General features: G+C 39.0%; 1 protein-coding gene across 1 annotated transcript; it reads right to left on the bottom strand.

The window, feature by feature from the left end:
• Positions 1 to 1,120: 1,120 nt before the first annotated feature.
• LOC104234518 (cyclin-dependent kinase F-4-like) lies at positions 1,121 to 2,038 on the bottom strand. Its single transcript, XM_070158364.1, has 3 exons — positions 1,889 to 2,038; positions 1,838 to 1,846; positions 1,121 to 1,786 (listed from the first exon to the last, which is right to left on the bottom strand). Exons 1-3 carry the CDS (start codon positions 2,036 to 2,038, stop codon positions 1,121 to 1,123), a joined length of 825 nt encoding a protein of 274 aa, XP_070014465.1.
• Between the last annotated feature and the right edge of the window lie 16,575 nt (positions 2,039 to 18,613).

Raw genomic sequence — 18,613 nt, 5'->3', positions numbered from 1 at the left:
TATATCTTGTCTTAGTACTTATTTATTGTTCACTTCATTATTAGTGATTCAAGAATCATCAATGAGCTCCATTGACTATTAGAAATGAACGAAAATGACATTTTTTCACTTGACTTTAAACTCTGCAGTACTATCTAAAGCTGCTGTAGCTTTTTTAAAAAAAATTAAAGGAAAATAGTGTTTCTTCTCAGAGTATTAATATGGAGATAGAAGACTTTCCTATATACAATAACTTCAGTATTTCTCAAACTCCTCAAAGTTGAGATTCAAACAACCAACCATTTCTCGACGGGATCACTTTGTGTGTCATTGTTTGATGTGCAAACTTATCTAAAGCGCATGGTTTCATCTATGAATAGATAACCCTTCCTTAAAATCGTTTCAATTGCCTTAAGCAGAAAAGCGAAATAACAATGCCATTTAAAATGCAAAGCTTTAATTCTTCAAGGTATTACTTGGGGCTTCAAATTTATTGCCGGCCTGTCTCTTTCAAGGCTAGCCGTGGATCTAAGCCAGAGGTGAAGCTAGAATTTGAGTTTATGAGTTCTAGAAAAGACATTAAACTAGAGAAAATTTTACAAACGCTATATTGAAGAGATTTATCAAACGAGGGAGACAATGGTGTCTTTATATATAGGTGCTCAACCACAACTAGTGGTCTGTTGGCAAACTTCTCAGCAACATCAGAGTCTGCATTAGTTTTCACCACCGAACCAACTAAAAGAGTATTCCTTGTAGGAGGACAGTATTTTGTTGGCTTCTTATTAGAGCCTTTCAGGGATTTATCATTCTTTGTCGCGTCCTGATAATGCATTTGCAACTTTGCCCTGGAACCTGGGCTACACTGCGACTTGACATGAGAGAAATTGCTACTAGGCTTTGGGTTGGTTAAAGTACCAGACTACCACCTGTTGGTTTTTTGCTCCAAGCAGACGGAGGCGTCCTAGCTCTACCAGAGGCGGAACCAGGTTTTCAATCTTTTGGGTTCTGGATTTTAGAACGACGAATTGAAGTGTTAGTGACTGGGTTCTAAATTTTATATTCGTATATACATAATGAATTCTAAACATCAAATACACTGTTTAAGCAAAAGCTACTATATAGGTGCTTGGCTTGTGCCTCAGCCCCTGCTAGAAACAGCAACCTTAGAACATAGTGACGGAGGTATATAAAAGCAACTCTGAAAGAAACGGTGCTGTAGAACTTGGACCGCGGTTGGCCTCTTGAAAGGATCCCAAGAACAAAGCGAAGCAATTAGATTAACTGCATCCTCACTAACAGATGGAAGTAACAAAGAAAGATGTACACCTGCAAGCTGCGGAAACTGATAGTTAATAGCACAAGCAAGTTCGTGCCCGTGCGCCCATTCGTTTTTTGATGGCGTACCAATAACGCAGCATATTTTGTAAATCTCATCCGCTTCACTCAAACCGGGGAATAAAGGACGAAGAGTTAATAACTCTGCCATTATTGCACCCATTGCCCACATATCAACAGCAGGACCATAGATTGGTGACCGTAGAATAACTTCAGGTGCACGATACCAACGAGTTGAGACATATTCAGTATATGGTGCATGAGAATTTATCTCCCGAGCAAGACCAAAATCAGCGATCTTTATTATTGTATCTTTCGAAACCAACAAGTTCTCTGGCTTAAGATCGCGATGAAAATATCCTTGTTGATGCATGCATGCAAGACCTTGAAATATTTGGAAACACCAGTTTCTCACTTGTGATTCTGAGAAAATGTTAGGCCTATCATTCATAAGTTGATATAAGTTACACTCCATGTATTCAAACACAAAGTATAAAATGTCATTATTTTCCCTAATCACTTCCTTAAGCTTAATGATATTTGGATGGATCATTTTTCTTAATGAGTTGACTTCTCTTAAGTTCATACATTCTTCCCATGAATAATATTTCTTTTTCATTTTTTTAATTGCAACCACTTCACCTGTTTGTTTATTCAAAGCTTGCCACACATTCCCAAATGCACCATTGCCAACTTCCTTAATTATCTTGTACCTCTCCATTTTCTTTACCGGGTAAGGGTAACGTTTGCGTATACACTACCCTTCTTAGACTCCACTCGTGTGATTAGACGGGGTTGTTGTTGTTGCTGTAGCACAAAAGACACCCTGTTTATTGGAGATACTGAAATAATAAAAACAACGTGGAGTTGTTCTTCTTCACTAGCCAACTGGAAAAGAGCATTAATATTAAATCAACCGTTAGTTTTCTGCTGAGCATTTTGATCTCACTTCACAACTATCTGAGGTTCTTTGTAATTCTCGTGACATAAAAATAACTATTAATATCCCTATTTATAATACTATGAAACCTATTTCTACTAAAAATTGGAAAACTTAATCCTGTTATGATTCTGATTACAAAACTTGTAGGAAGACTAAATCAAAGTTGGAGTAGGAAACCAAAACTGTTTATGATTTGATATTTGTTAGTTTATTCAATTTCATGTCTAATTATGTTTTGTTGTCAAAATTATATAGGAATATATAGGTTTTCCAATTTTTAGTTAATGTAAGTTTCAAATTATTATAGATAGGGATTTTACTAGAGCTAGCTATTTTTATATGTGGAGAATTGTATGAATTATTTTGAAATTCAAGGAGTATTTCAGAGTAAAATATTTTTCTTCAAAACCTAAGTAGACATTAATTTAATAATGTTGCATTTTTTTCTCTTTAAAGGGTGTGAATAGAAAATGGAAGAGGTACCTTTTGGATTGCACATTTCCATATCACCCTTCCTTTGTCTATAAATTTAGAGGCTTGGCCTCATTTTTCAGACATGGAAAATCTGAAAACTTCTCACCTCTTTTCTACATTTTTGCATTGTTTTTCCAAATAAACAAAGTGTCAAGTGTGATTTGCTCCGTTTGTTGAGTTCGCTGAAGTTCTGTAATTTCGATTGCCAGTATTTTTGCATTACAGAATAGTTTTTCCATTGGGCAACAGTGAGGGTATTAAATTTTTTAGAGACACACAAGTAATTTGTGGGCTCGGAAATTATTTTATGTTTTGTTTTATTGAACTAACATTTCCTTACCTGATTTTTTAATTTTGAACACAGTTTACCAAAAAATAATTTAATAAATATTAAAATCTAATAAACAATTTCAAAATCCTACTACAAATCTGAACTAGTCTTCCATTATTTTCCTCGTAACGTCTCTCAAAAAGGACAAACCACCGCTAAGACAAGAAACAAATCAACAAGAAGACTAAGCCATGTTTGGCCCACAAAATCATTTTGAAAGAAGAAAAATCTCCAAAAACATACCAAAAAAAATGTTTGGTAACCAAATCCATTAATTTTCTGTAGAATTAAAAAAAATCTAAATATTTAAAAAAGAAGAGAGATTAATTTCAGTTTTGAATCAAACCAAACTTACAAATAAGCTACAAATTTTGACTGTTTCAGATTTTTATTTATTTTTAAAAAATCTCCAGATATTTTTTTCTTAAAAACCTTCGCATTTCTCCTTTGCCGTCTTTTGATCATCATCTAGCCTTTCTTGTGCATTATAATTAAATCATATAAATGTGTGAAAGTTACGTTGGATTTTAATCGTCCTGTATTATTTTCAATGAAATAACGTGAACTCGATCGTTGACTTTAATATATATATATAATACAATTTTTCGGCGAACAAGATTCAATTGAACACCCCTAGCTCCCATAGTTTCGCCATGTCCGTAAGATATACCTTATAAAACCACACATCAAAGACTATATATAAACATGTAATATTTAGAAAATGCATAACCATCTCTATATTGTGTAGATTTGACATTTTAGCCTACTAAGATATTTTATTTACTACTCCCTCCGGTTCACAATAAGTGACCAATTTGTTTTTAACACGCTCATTAAGAAAATACTAAATTCTATACAAAAATACCTACTGTAAGCACGTGATTTTTGCCCTATGAAAGAATTACTCCCAAAAATTTAAAATAAAACGATTTTTCTTTGTGTGCAATTTTGAGAATTTTTGTGACATTTTGGATAATTATTTGTATTTGTCTGTGCATGTTTATTTGTTAAATTAATAAAAAAATACAAAAATATGTCGCATTTGCATTTAGGATTTAATTCTACAATTAGGAATAATTAAGATTGTTTTACAAGAATGAAAATTACAAAAATATGCACCGTTTGCATTTTTTAGCATTTAATGTCCAATTGTACAATTTTATGCTTAATTATTACTTAATTGTGTGTTAATTGTTATTGGGAGTTAATTTGCGCTTTTATAAATTAATTTAGTTCTATATGATAAGTTAAGGATTTTTAGAATTTAGTTTTAGAAAAAATAAAAGAAGAAAAGAGAGCAAAAAATATAAAGAAAATCAGAATTGGGCTCTTCTCCAATTTTGAACCGAGGCCCAAAACACTTATACCCAACCTTCCCCTACGACCCGGTCCATTTCAAACCGGGTCGACCCGATCCATAACCCAAATACCCAACACCCCTATCTCCCTATCTTACATTTCACAAAACAAAAAAAAAACAAAAAAAAACAAAAAAACCCAAACCCTAAAAACAAACCATCCGCCCCCTCTCTCTTTCCCTCTTCTTCTCCATCACCTTCCCCAAGCAAGCAGCCATGGCTGCTGCCCTTCTCCCTCACATGACCTCCCCCTCCCCATCGACAACACACACACACACACAGCAACACACACACACTCACGCAACACACAGCACACACACACATACATACACAACAAAACACACACACACACACGCAGCAGCCCGTCCATGGTTGCTGCTCCTTCTTCTTCTTTGCCACGTCCAAACGAGCTACTGCTTCACCACTGTTGCTTCTGCTACATCCAAACAGACCCCGCTGCCACTGCTTCGTCTTCTTTGTCGTCGAGCTTGAGCTCGACACCCATGGCTGCTGCTGCATCTTCTTCTCCATCCCGTCACCTACTGTTTCTTTTGCATCGTCTTCAACCAAATGACTCTACTGTCCCGTCGCTGCTGCTGCTTCGTCCAGGTCGAGCCCGTCAATGGCGAACCTTTCGTTTTCTTCTTCTTCACTACGTCCAAACAGACCCCGTCGCTGCTGCTCCAAAACTAAGCTGCTTCTGCCGCTCCTGATGCATCCAGCGTCGTCGAGCATCTCGATTCAAAACCAGTCACCCCCATCGTTCTGCTTCTAACTCCAGTCAACTAGCGCGTCGAGGTTCCGTTCGAATCCGGGCTTCAAACTAGTAGGTTTCCATTTTCTTGTCTCTTAGTTTTCATTGAGTGAATTCATCTTCCGTTCCTTTTCTTCTTGTGTTTGTGTTCCAGTGGTGTGGTTCGAGTTCGAACCCGGGTCTTTGTTTGTAGTAGAGATAATTTATGTTCATTTTGTTTGAAGTTTGTTAGATATTCGTCAAGTGATTTGATGTCGAATGTTCATTTTAGTTTGAGTCATTTTCATCCTTGTTATAATGTTGTTAGATTTAATTTAAAGTTCAATTGATGTTTTGAGTTTAGTGATTTGAATCTATTTGTTTGTTATGATCGATTTGTTATTTTTGTTAAATCTGAAAGTAGGATTGTTGTTAAAAAATTGTTCAGTCAAAATAATTCTTGCTTTTTTGTTGTTCATGGTATGATTTCAGTTTGCATTACATTTCCGTTAATTGTGATTCATGTTGTTTCAGTTTACTTTTGTTGTTAATATTGTTATCTCCTTGCTCATTCATTTTTTGTCTAAGTTAACCAGGATTTGTTCCCAATATGGTTAACTTACTCCCATTAATTTGATGTTGTATGATTCAATCTGTGTTCATGAGATTTGTTGTTTGAATTTGTTTAGAAATTGGTCATATTTGCTGTATTTTGGTTGAAATTGATTAGGTGAATTGGTTATAGCTGATGGGGGTAGATTGGTAAATTACAGTACGTTCAGGGGTAAAATGGTAATTTCAGTAAGGTCGGAGGGGTATTTTTGGAATTGAATATTTAAACAATTATTTAATCTGAGTGCTCTGTCCACTAGGCATTAGCAATATTAAAATAATACATTGTGGGGGACAAGACATAAATTAGTGGGGAGGTGATATAATTGTTTAATATAGTGGGGGACAAGACATAATGTAGTGGGGGAATAATGTAATTATTTAAGTTAAGCATGTGGGACAAGATATAATGGGGTGGGGTTGATATATTTACTTAATGTAGTGGGGGACAAAACATGTGGACATGGGGTACAAGGGCTTAAAATAAAGAAGACATAGGGTAATGGGGAACAAAGTATGCAATTAGGGGAATATTTCGGGTTGGGGGTTCAAGGCAAGAGTCTTGTTATAAATAGAGTCATTGGACACATTTTAAGGACTTGGACTTAGAGAGAGAGAAAAGGAAGAGACTTTTAGAAGAAGAAAAAAATTGAGAGAGTTGACTGAATTTTGAGAAATCAGAATTTGAGAGTAAAAGAGAAAGGCAATTTGAACTTTCACTTGAATAATTTCCGTTTGTCTTTCTTTGAGTGTTATTCAAAATAAGTAAACTACTGCATCTTGTATCCGTCTCTCTTCTACTTTGACTGCGATTGCATTCCGGTACTGCTGGTTTTTCAATCTGTTACTGGGTTATTCTACTGGTCGTTACTGGTTTTGCTGTGTTGCTGAACCTGTTGTTGTTGTGTATTTACACTACTGCTGCTTCTACTTATCTTCATCTTCTTTCCTTGCTTTCCAAATACCAGGTATACAAACTGATACACTGGTTCATCTTGTAAGCTACTCGAAGCATGAATGCAAAAAAATGAGAAAGATTTGAAGTTGTAGTTTAATGTAGTCTTTTCTTTCTTTTACTGTCTGTATGTAGAACATTCTATGCGATGTCCATGTAAACTCTTTAAACGACTCACTTTCGAAACTTAACTATAGTAACTCGAAATTATGTAAATAAAGTAGGACCTTTTCTTCATTTATTTTAGAGAAAAAACGAAAAATAAAAAATGTAGTCATTCTAAGATTATCCTTTTTTTAAAAAAAAAATAATGAGACGAGCCTCGCCAAGTAAAAATGCAAATTGCGGGGCCTTCAATAATTGGTCATAATAAATACTTAGAATTTGGGATGGACTGTTTAGTGAATTTCACTGCCTTCCCCAAAGATAATAACGCGTTAGACTCTTTAGGCGCGATTTAATTAATCTTACCTTCTTAAAACTCGGGTGCACATTTATGTGACCCAAATCCAAATCTCAATGGAGTCGGAATGTGTCTCTAATCATGGGTACATTGATTGTGACATGGTCCGAGATGCATGTCCATGACGTTGCAAATTCCTTTAAAAAAATAAGACTGAGATGAGCCTCGCCAAATAAAAAATACAAATTGTGGGGCCCTCGGTAAATATTTGTTTTAAAATTGCTTAGACTTCGGGATGGACCGTTTAGCAAAATTTCACGGCCTTACCCAGAAATAATAATACGCTAATCGCTTTAGGCACGTATTTTAATAATCTTACCTTCTTAAACTCGGGTGTGCATTTCATGCGACCCAAATCCAAATCCCAAAACATTGAATAAAAATATGTTCCGAATTGCGGGTGTATTTCATGTGACGCAATCCAAAGACATGTTTTTAAACGATGTTCACATTCCTTTAAAAAATATAATAAAAGCGGTAAAGAGTTAAAATTTGCACATGAGCTCATAATTGTATAAAATCAGATAAACAAGCCGAATATGACAGTTGAGCGACCGTGCTAGAACCACGGAACTCGGGAATGCCTAACACCTTCTGTTAACAGAATTCCTTATCCGGATTTCTGGTTCGCGGACTGTAATATGGAGTCATTCTTTTCCTCGATTCGGGATTAAATTGGTGACTTGGGACACCCTAAATCTCCCAAGTGGCGACTCTGAAATAAATAAACAAATCCCGTTTCGATTGTTCTTTAATTGGAAAAACTCCCTTCACCCCTCGCGGGGGAGGAAAAAGGAGGTGTGACAGCTCTGGCGACTCTGCTGGGAATATGGGAGACCCAGAACCACTGGTTCAGGGTTAGAAATTCGAGCTTAGATAAATTGTTATATTTGGTTTTATCTGATTTTGTTACATGATCTGTGCATAATATGCTAACTAACTGCTTTTACCGCTTTGATATTTTGTGAACTGTATATAAACTGTGTCGAAACCCATCTCCTCTCTGAGTCTTCTAAATCATGAAGAAGGGTGTACTTCGTACGACTTCTTTTTTGTATAGTGTCAAATCCCAATTTAGAACGAGGTTTGGATAAGTTGCAAAGCCGGCGAAGCTTCTGTATTCCCGGATTGCTGCCTCCCCCTCGGCTCGAGCTGTCCGCTCGGGTAAGCCGTGTCTAGAACAAACACCCAGGTTCTGAACCTAGAATAACTTGACTTCATGTCGGATCCCTAGTAGGAACGTTTATTTGCATCATGTTGCATTTGGCTTAGGGGACTCAACACAGGGGTTGGGTCCGTCTAGGACAAGCAACCTGAAATGAAAAAGACCATCCTGCTGCATCTTGTTTGTTTTGCACATTTATTTGCCTCAGATCTGCATGCTGACCGGCTTCTGAAATAGGGAATTTTTGAAAAAACAATTTCGAAAAAAAAACGAAAAAAGAGTATATAGCAGTATAGGGAGATAACTACTTATTTTTTTAAAAAAAAATAAAAATAATAATAATAATAATAATAATAATAATAATAATAATAATATAAAACAATGGCAAGTAGTGTCAAAACCCTACCAAAATTTTGAATTTTTTTTTGATTTATTTGGAAAGAAGGGAATATTGTTTACAAAGTTCAGTTTATGGGCGAACTATGCCAATTTGATTCTCACCGGATGTGAGATACGTAGGCAACCCTCATCGGGTCCAACCTCCCCTTTTGCTAAAATAGCCAATATATATATATATATATGTCAAATTTTAATTTCATCATAAAGAAGTCGGGTGACTTTGTTTTGTCAGAACATAACCAAATGTTCCCGAAAGGGACGCCGGAAGGCTGACTTTGCATAAACAGCCACCTTTTGGGTCATGTTTAAGATTTGGTCCAGTTGACCCACACAACCTTAAAAATCTTCGTCCCCGAGGCGTTGAAAGGCCGTGTTTGCAATATTGAGTTTTCTATTTTGAAAAACAATAAAAAGAATCATAAATAAGTCGGGTGATGCTGTTTTTGATAAAAATAGCCGAATGTTCCCGAAAGGGACTCCGAAAGGCTGACTTTGTATAAACAGCCACCTTGGGTCATTTTTTAGGATTTTGGCCGGTTAGCTAACGCAGCCTTAAAATCTTTGTCCCCGAGACGCTGAAAGGCTGTGTTTGCAACACCAGATCTTTTATTTTAAATTTAAAAAAAACAAAGAGTCAGTGGCCAGGTGAATACCGTTTGGATTTTAGTCAAAATAAGCCGAGCCAGCTACGGCAGTGTCTTAAATCGTTCTTGCCGAAATAGCCTTAGAGTATCTTTCAGTTGTCGAAAGGCTATTTTCGTAAAAGAACGGACAAGTTTGTGAAATGTCATAAAATATTCTTCCCGGACTCAAAATTCATTTGAAATTGGGAAGGGGCCATGTTTGCAAAAACAGTCGTTTGGTCAAAATCGGCATATAAGGGGAGGAATCTGTCATTTTTATTTTTGCTTGAATTTGTATTTCTTTGGATTAGAAAATGTGGACCGTTTGACTTTCGAGCCTGTTGTTCGTCTTTAAATAATTCCAAAAATGTTTTATTGTTGTTTACTTTTTATGTGTCCGAACTACGCAAGGTCTGATTCATGCGGGGTCATGATTGTCACACCTCCTTTTTCCGCGCCCGCGGGGCGCAGGGGGAGTTTTTTCCCATTAAAGGACAATCGAAACGGGATTGGTTTAATTATTTCAGAGTCGCCACTTGGGAGATTTAGGGTGTCCCAAGTCACCAATTTTAATCCCGAATCGAGGAAAAGAATGACTCTATATTATGGTCTGCGTACCAGAAATCCGGATAAGGAATTCTGTTAACCCGGGAGAAGGTGTTAGGCATTCCCGAGTTCCGTGGTTCTAGCACGGTCGCTCAACTGTTATATTCGGCTTGATTATCTGATTTTATACAAGTATGAACTTATGTGCAAATTTTATCCTTCAACCGCTTTTATCATTTACTATTATTTTTATCAAGAATTACAACGTTATAAAATGTATCTCGAACCACGTTACAATCAATGTACCCGTGGTCGTCGACACACTTTGACTCCGTTGAGATTTGGATTTGGGTCACATCAATGTGCACCCGAGTTTAAGGAAATTAAATTATTAGAGGCGTGCCTAAAGCGACTAGCGTATTTATTTTGGGTAGGACCGTGGAATTTTACTAAACGGTCCATCCTGAAGTCTAAACAATTTTTAAAGCAGATATTTACTGAGGGCCCCGCAATTTGTATTTTATTTGGTGAGGCTCATCTCATTCTTATTTTAAAATGAATTTGCAACGTCATGGACACGCATCTCGAACCACGTCACAATCAATGTACCCGTGATTAGAAACACATTTCGACTCCGTTGAGAATTGGATTTGGGTCACATAAATGTGCACCCGAGTTTAAGAAGGTAAGATTTATTAAGGCGCGTCCTAAAGAGTCTAACGTATTGTTATTTTAGGAAGAGGCCGTGAAGGTTCATTAAACGGCCAAATCCAAAGTCTAGTCAATGGTTATGTATTTTATTGAGGGCCCCGGCGGTTTGTGATTTTTTTGTTTGTCGAAGCTCATCTCGTCTTTATTTTAAAAGGAGATCCTATAGCAACTACGTTTCTTGTCGCATTTGTCTCTACTAGTTGAGAATAAAAATGACCCTATTCAATTACATGCTTGCAGGTTATTATAACGGAATTCTGAGTGCCTTTGCAGAATAAGAAAACATGGCCATGCCCATGGGCAGCTAATCGAGCATCGTGGGCCCGAACCCAGCCCACACAGTATCGGCTGGACCTGGGCCAATGCCTTTCTGATGAAAGCCTGCTGGGTTCGTTTGATTCGGGCTCGACCTTCGTGAGGTTGAGGAGTGCAGACTTGCGCCGTTTATTTTAAGGCAATGGTTTGCCAATTGTAAGGAGACAGTTTATCAAAAGGACATGAAATTAACTAACATGGATAGTTCTATGTATTTAAGGACATGCTAACCATATAAAACCTAAGATACAACCTACTGCATTGGAGACCCTTTTATCTATCAACTTACATATACAAACTAGCATTCAATCACCACATATTGACATCTACTGGGCACACAGGCTACCTTCAGTATCTAAACAAGAATGCAAACTATTACACATTACATGAATATTTAATGTAACAATCTATGTATAAAAGACATTCTTCAGGACTTTCATTTGTATTCATGCTCAAATTTCCCAATTACATTTTTGACAGTGCATTGGTTGTGTACCTGGTATAGAGGACAAAGAAGAAAGGAATGATCAGCTGGGCAGTATGCAGTAAACACAGCAACAGCAGATACACAGCAACAACACAGCAACAAATCAACAATCCAAGTGTTTTCCACAGCCCACGACAACCAACAATATTTCCCAGAATAAGGAAAACCAGCAAATAGTCGAGCACCAAATGAGCAATCCCAGGAAAGAGTGATGAAACAAACAGCAGTAACAGAGTATTCAATGCAGCAACACCAACAGTTCAACAACCACAAACAGATCAGTCAATGCGAACAACAGAACTTGGCCAAGGCAGCTTGACCAATATGAACTCTTATACAACTTTCAGACAGTGTTTGGTTACAATGTTTACTGGAAAACTACCTTATGTTTTTCAGTTTTCTTTAAACTCAGTAGACCTCTCTTCAGACTAAAAGTTCCAGCCTTTTCTCTCTTTTTTTTTTCTGAAGACTAAAAGTCCAGCCCTTTTTCAGTTCTCAAATGGCCTATTTATAAGCCAAAGTGACCAAGTGCAGCTAAGCTGCCCCCATGCTGCAACTTGCAGCCTGCCCTTACCCTGTTAAACCCATGCTTGAGCATCTCTTGATGCCAGCCCCCTTTGTTCCCCACGCCTGGTTTATTCTTTAATCCAGGATTATGGGCTTATTTTAGTATTCCTTTTAAACCCATACTCTTGTGTCTTGTCCCCCCATTGGCATTAGTTTAATCCTAATTTAGTACCCCATTTGTCAGCTCACTTAAACTAATTACTTTTGTTCTTTTTAACACCCCAGAATACCCCTGTCAACCTTGATTATTACTGCCCCTGCCTACTGCAACATCAGGGCATTTTTTTGAACTGATGAAAGTTCGAACTCAAGACTGCCTGGGCTGAACCTTTTCAGTCAGTTTTATAGTGCAAACAAACCATTTCAAACAATGCTGGGGCATACAGTCAGTGACAAAGCTCAATTAGTCATGCGACCTTATTAGCTCATTCGATTTATTAGTTATAGAAAGCTAATCGACGATATTTATCGAGTCGACTATACTAATTATAACAGGTAATAATCAATCGCTCACATAAACAATATGTTTAGGGACCTAAAGGGCATCAGACAATTCTGTGTTCAAAAACTGGGAACCTATATAAGTTTATTCATTTGACGACCAATCTAATCGAACATGTTCATCACAGAGTACATTCAGAATACACCCATAGAAAATCAACCGACCAAAGAAAAAGGTCTTTAAAGAGATGAAAGAAATCTGGATGAAAAATAACAAAAATAACAAACAAACACAAAGAAATATGATGACAACTTAATTAGAACCAAACAAAGAGAAAAGGAAACTTACTGAAAAAGTTTGAAATCAAACGGACCCAAATCAAACTCGACTTCGAACTTTTGAGGCCGAACAAACTTTAATCAGGGTGTTCTCACATGAGAACACCTTGATTAAGGTCTATTAGACCTCAAACCTATGTCCAAACCGGCCGGATTCCCCAAGTGCATGTGTTCTAAAGTCTGGATATCCAGATCTGGATTTTTGGGAGTTGTGGGTAGATTCGGACCAAACCAAGTTTGGTTTGGTCACGAGGAAGGTCAGGGGAGTGTCTGGTATGAAGATGGGATGGTTTGGCATAGATCCGGGTTCGACTCAAATCTTCAAATGAAGATTCGAGACGAACGAAAGTGATTCGAGGTTCGTGGTTAGTGGATTCGTGTTCAGGGGAGTGAGGGGGTCTTAGGGTGTTCAGGGGGTGGTCACCGGCGTTCGTGCCGCCGGCTTTAATGGCGAAGGAGACTAGGGCGGCTGCTAGGGTTTGGGGGTTTCAGGGTTCAGGGAAGGAGACGAGTGAGGGGTGGGGTTCGGATAGGGGGCGTGGGGTGTAAGGGAAGGTTTATATATGGTGAGGTTGATCGGATCTGAGCCGTTAGATCAGATGATCTCAACGGCTTAGATCTGATGTTGAGAAATGGGACGGGGTCGTTTGATAGTTAAACGGGGTCGTTTGGTTTAAGTGAGGGGTTGGGTCGGATTGGTTATTGGGTCGGGTTTGAACATGGGTTGCTGAAAGAGGTCCTGAGCCGTTGGATCGGCTAGGACGGACGGCTCAGATTGATTTGCCTGAAACGACGTCGTTTCAGGAGGTTCCTGGGCAGGCCTGGTCTGGACCGGGTCAGATCGTTGGTTTGGGCCTGTTTTTGTTTTATTTTTGGGCCCAAATTGATTTCAACTTTCTTTTGTTTTCCAATTTAAAGAAAAATAAAAAATAAAAATAACTAATAAAACAAATGAAATTAAAACAAATAACAATATGGCGTTTCAACATAATTATCATACCAAGTAAGTTAAATCACAACCTAAAACGGACGATGCACATATATTTATATTTTTTGAATTTTCTTTTAACGCCACATATATTTTTTGTATTTTTGTTTGATAATGACTAGATGCAAAATGGACAGACTCACAAACGACTAACAACACATGTCACGGAAAGATCGAAAAATTGTACAGCGAAGCCTTTTGCCACTATTTTTATTTTCTTTTGGAGCGATTGTCCGTGAAGCAAAAATCACGTGCTTACAGCTGCCCCTCTTTGCACGAAGACACGAAGGGTTTTCGTGCAAAGATAAAGCGAGCGATTTTTGCCCGTCCGAATACTCCATGTGAAGCATTTTTTTGAAAAAGATTTGACCGAACCTTTGCTTCAGAGGTTTCCTACATATCCTGGGCTGAAACAGGAATCAGGTCAATGTAGTTCGGGAAATTTTTGGTAGCTGGGACTACCGTGTGACTGTAGTGTTTGCTGTTGTTGTGCGCTGCTGTATGCTGCTGTAGGATGCTACTGCTCAACCGATCTCCCTATTACATTGCTCTAAAAGGAAAACAAGAAGCTAAGCTAAACTGAGGATCCTGAAATCTCATCCATCTTCAACTTGTTCTTGCTGCCTTGCTTTCTTGTCGGCTAACGCTTTCCTCTGACGCCTTTATTTTGTGAACTTGGAGATGATGCCGGTCCTTCACCTTTTCTGAATGTCAGTTCTCATCACTTTGCTTGATCTGCTGGGGATACGGCTTTCTTCTTTAAATCTTCCAATGGTTTCTTCAGTGGTATGGCTTTTCATCGGAATTGTTATACTGGGCATGCTACAACGTTCCCAAACTACTTCTTTTGAGACGCGTTCCTTTTTCCTTTTGAATTGCGCGCTTGCCTCTGCAGTTGTCTGCTTCTTGGTGCTGGGGATTTCATTGTTTCCCGTTTGGGGATCTCTGTTGTACCCTTCCGTCTTCAGGTGGGGTGACTGATTCCAAAATCTAGAGCTGAATGTATTCCCGCATTATACTGGTGGGCGACCTAGAACTTAAATGTATTCCCGCATTATACTGGTGGGCGACCTAGAACTTAAATGTATTCCCGCATTATACTGGTGGGCGACCTAGAACTTAAATGTATTCCCGCATTATACTGGTGGGCGACCTAAAATGTATTCCCGCATTATACTGGTGGGCGACCTAGAACTTAAATGTATTCCCGCATTATACTGGTGGGCGACCTAGAACTTAAATGTATTCCCGCATTATACTGGTGGGCGACCTAGAACTTAAAAGTATTCCCGCATTATACTGGTGGGCGACCTAGAACTTAAAAGTATTCCCGCATTATACTGGTGGGCGACCTAGAACTCAAATGTATTCCCGCATTATACTGGTGGGCGACCTAGGACTTAAAAGTATTCCCGCATTATACTGGTGGGCGACCTAGAACTTAAAAGTATTCCCGCATTATACTGGTGGGCGACCTAGAACTTAAAAGTATTCCCGCATTATACTGGTGGGCGACCTAGAACTTAAAAGTATTCCCGCATTATACTGGTGGGCGACCTAGAACTTAAAAGTATTCCCGCATTATACTGGTGGGCGACCTAGAACTTAAAAGTATTCCCGCATTATACTGGTGGGCGACCTAGAACTTAAAAGTATTCCCGCATTATACTGGTGGGCGACCTAGAACTTAAATGTATTCCCGCATTATACTGGTGGGCGACCTAGAACTTAAAAGTATTCCCGCATTATACTGGTGGGCGACCTAGAACTTAAAATGTATTCCCGCATTATACTGGTGGGCGACCTAGAACTTAAAAGTATTCCCGCATTATACTGGTGGGCGACCTAGAACTTAAAAGTATTCCCGCATTATACTGGTGGGCGACCTAGAACTTAAATGTATTCCCGCATTATACTGGTGGGCGACCTAGAACTTAAAATGTATTCCCGCATTATACTGGTGGGCGACCTAGAACTTAAATGTATTCCCGCATTATACTGGTGGGCGACCTAGAACTTAAATGTATTCCCGCATTATACTGGTGGGCGACCTAGAACTTAAATGTATTCCCGCATTATACTGGTGGGCGACCTAGAACTTAAATGTATTCCCGCATTATACTGGTGGGCGACCTAGAACTTAAATGTATTCCCGCATTATACTGGTGGGCGACCTAGAACTTAAATGTATTCCCGCATTATACTGGTGGGCGACCTAGAACTTAAAAGTATTCCCGCATTATACTGGTGGGCGACCTAGAACTTAAATGTATTCCCGCATTATACTGGTGGGCGACCTAGAACTTAAATGTATTCCCGCATTATACTGGTGGGCGACCTAGAACTTAAAAGTATTCCCGCATTATACTGGTGGGCGACCTAGAACTTAAATGTATTCCCGCATTATACTGGTGGGCGACCTAGAACTTAAAATTATTCCCGCATTATACTGGTGGGCGACCTAGAACTTAAAATGTATTCCCGCATTATACTGGTGGGCGACCTAGAACTTAAATGTATTCCCGCATTATACTGGTGGGCGACCTAGAACTTAAAATGTATTCCCGCATTATACTGGTGGGCGACCTAGAACTTAAATGTATTCCCGCATTATACTGGTGGGCGACCTAGAACTTAAAATTATTCCCGCATTATACTGGTGGGCGACCTAGAACTTAAATGTATTCCCGCATTATACTGGTGGGCGACCTAGAACTTAAATGTATTCCCGCATTATACTGGTGGGCGACCTAGAACTTAAATGTATTGGAATTGTTTCCCCGTTCTTCCGAGAAAATTTTCGACAATCGGCAGAAAATTTTCTGCCCCGGTTTTTGGTGACTTCCATGGCGGTGCATCTTGCAGCCATCATCAATCCTTTGTTTTCCTGCAGCAGACAAAAGGATTTAATCAGTTTTAATCGTGGTGGTAGAGGGTGCCTTTCTGGCGAGCAATTTTTCTCTCTTCCCCTTTTCTTGCTCTTTGTCCCCATAATTGGTTGGCGGGCAAAGTTGCCTGTTGGGGGTCTCTAGCCTGCTGGGGATTGGTTTTCAATTTATCCCCTTTTCTGCTTTCTTTTAAAACACATGATGTGGGAGTCTGCTTCTAACTCCCGAAACCACTCCCTTTTGGAGCTTACTTCTTCCAACATTTCCGAGCACAATCCCTGCATTGCCTGGGGCCGGCCTTTTAAGACTGTTTGTATTACCCTGCATTGGGTGAATTCCCCTTCGGTTTCTGGTAGTAAGCTTCGACAAATCCTTTAAAGACACATTTTAGGAAAAGAAATAAAGATATGGAAAAGAGAAAATCTTTCTGAACCAATATTTTGTGGGAGGAGACAATCAAAAGAACTTATCTGGATGACACAACTGGTCCCCGTGATCATGACATGCACCATAGATTCCCGACCCAGTCTATTTGTATCAATCGATTCGCCCGATGGTCTGACTTGCTGGGGATGATAAAGGAGTGTTCACTTCGTTTCGTATGTGGTAGCTTTGCTGATCTGTCTTGCCGCCTCACAGTGCCCTTCGAGGGGTTTTCACTAATGAGACTCTCTCTTTTCTCTCATCTCCCGGCGCCTTATGGTGCCTATGAAGGTTTTCACCAATAAGACTCTCTCATTTCATATCCCTCATCTTACATCGCCTCTCGGTGCCTGCGAAGGTTTTCACCGATGAGACTCTCTCATTTTATTTCTTTCGAGGAATCGGGGTGTTGTAGATACGACCCTCTCTTCCGGGGATTCTTTTGACTATCAACTCATTCCCAGTCTTACGATCCTTTTCTTTGCTGGGGATCGGTGTATTATTCTCGGCCTTATTTGCCGGATTTGGCATCTCTCGAACATTGATCGGGAGGTCTTTTGGATGTCGATGTTGGTTTTGGTGTGGGATTGAAAGAAGGCTAAAAAAATGAAAACAACTTGAGGGGTGATGTGCTACAACTTTTTGGAATCAAACCTTTGTTGGAACTTAAAACATAACTTCTGCCCCAGTTTTCTTGCTTGGGGAATTTATTTATTTTTTACTCTTATGTTGTGCTACGTGCGTTACGCACGCTGTGTCTATTATGCACACTATGTACATTATGCATCCTATATTTATTATGATGCATACTATGACCGAGCCGTGAGGCGCCTACGTATCCTCTTTGAGGAATCAGGTCAAACGTAGTTCCCACGGTTTTGTATTTCTTTATGATTTCATCTTCTTCTTTTTTTTTCTTTTTCTTTTCTTTTTTTTTTTTTTCTTTTTTCGTATCTTTCCCATTAGTGATTCCAAAAGAGGGGTATTGAAAGAATTTGCTTAAGGCTCAAAGGGGGAAGCAAGGGTTAAACAGTGTTTGGGTAGAAGAAAGAATTGCCTCCGTCATCTCATTATCCAATAAATGCCAAATACAAACAAACAAACCGAATAATTGCCATAATTAAAGAAATTACGCATAATATCTCTTGACTGCATCTGAATTGATAGCCATGTCGACACATCTACCTTCGACATCTGTCAAACACAAAGCACCGTTGGACAATACTCTGGTCACGATATAAGGCCCTTGCCAATTTGGGGCGAATTTGCCTTTTGCCTCGACCTGATGTGGGAGGATCTTCTTTAACACCTGCTGCCCTACCTCAAACTTCCTGGGGCGCACCTTCTTGTTATATGCTCTTGCCATTCTCTTCTGATACAGTTGACCATGGCACACTGCTGCCAATCTTTTCTCATCTATCAGGCTCAACTGTTCCAATCGAGCTTTTACCCATTCATCATCATCAATCCCGGCTTCAGCGACAATTCGGAGGGATGGAATTTCGACCTCCGCTGGTATCACGGCCTCAGTCCCA

This window comes from Nicotiana sylvestris, chromosome 9, assembly GCF_000393655.2.
Source record: "Nicotiana sylvestris chromosome 9, ASM39365v2, whole genome shotgun sequence".
NCBI classification, from domain to species: domain Eukaryota; kingdom Viridiplantae; phylum Streptophyta; class Magnoliopsida; order Solanales; family Solanaceae; genus Nicotiana; species Nicotiana sylvestris.
This window is presented reverse-complemented; position numbering and strand designations above follow the sequence as displayed.

What these genes read in the sequence shown, in the direction of transcription:
- LOC104234518 (XM_070158364.1), bottom strand. Translation starts at nt 2,038, where the DNA reads ATGGAGAGGTACAAGATAATTAAGGAAGTTGGCAATGGTGCATTTGGG.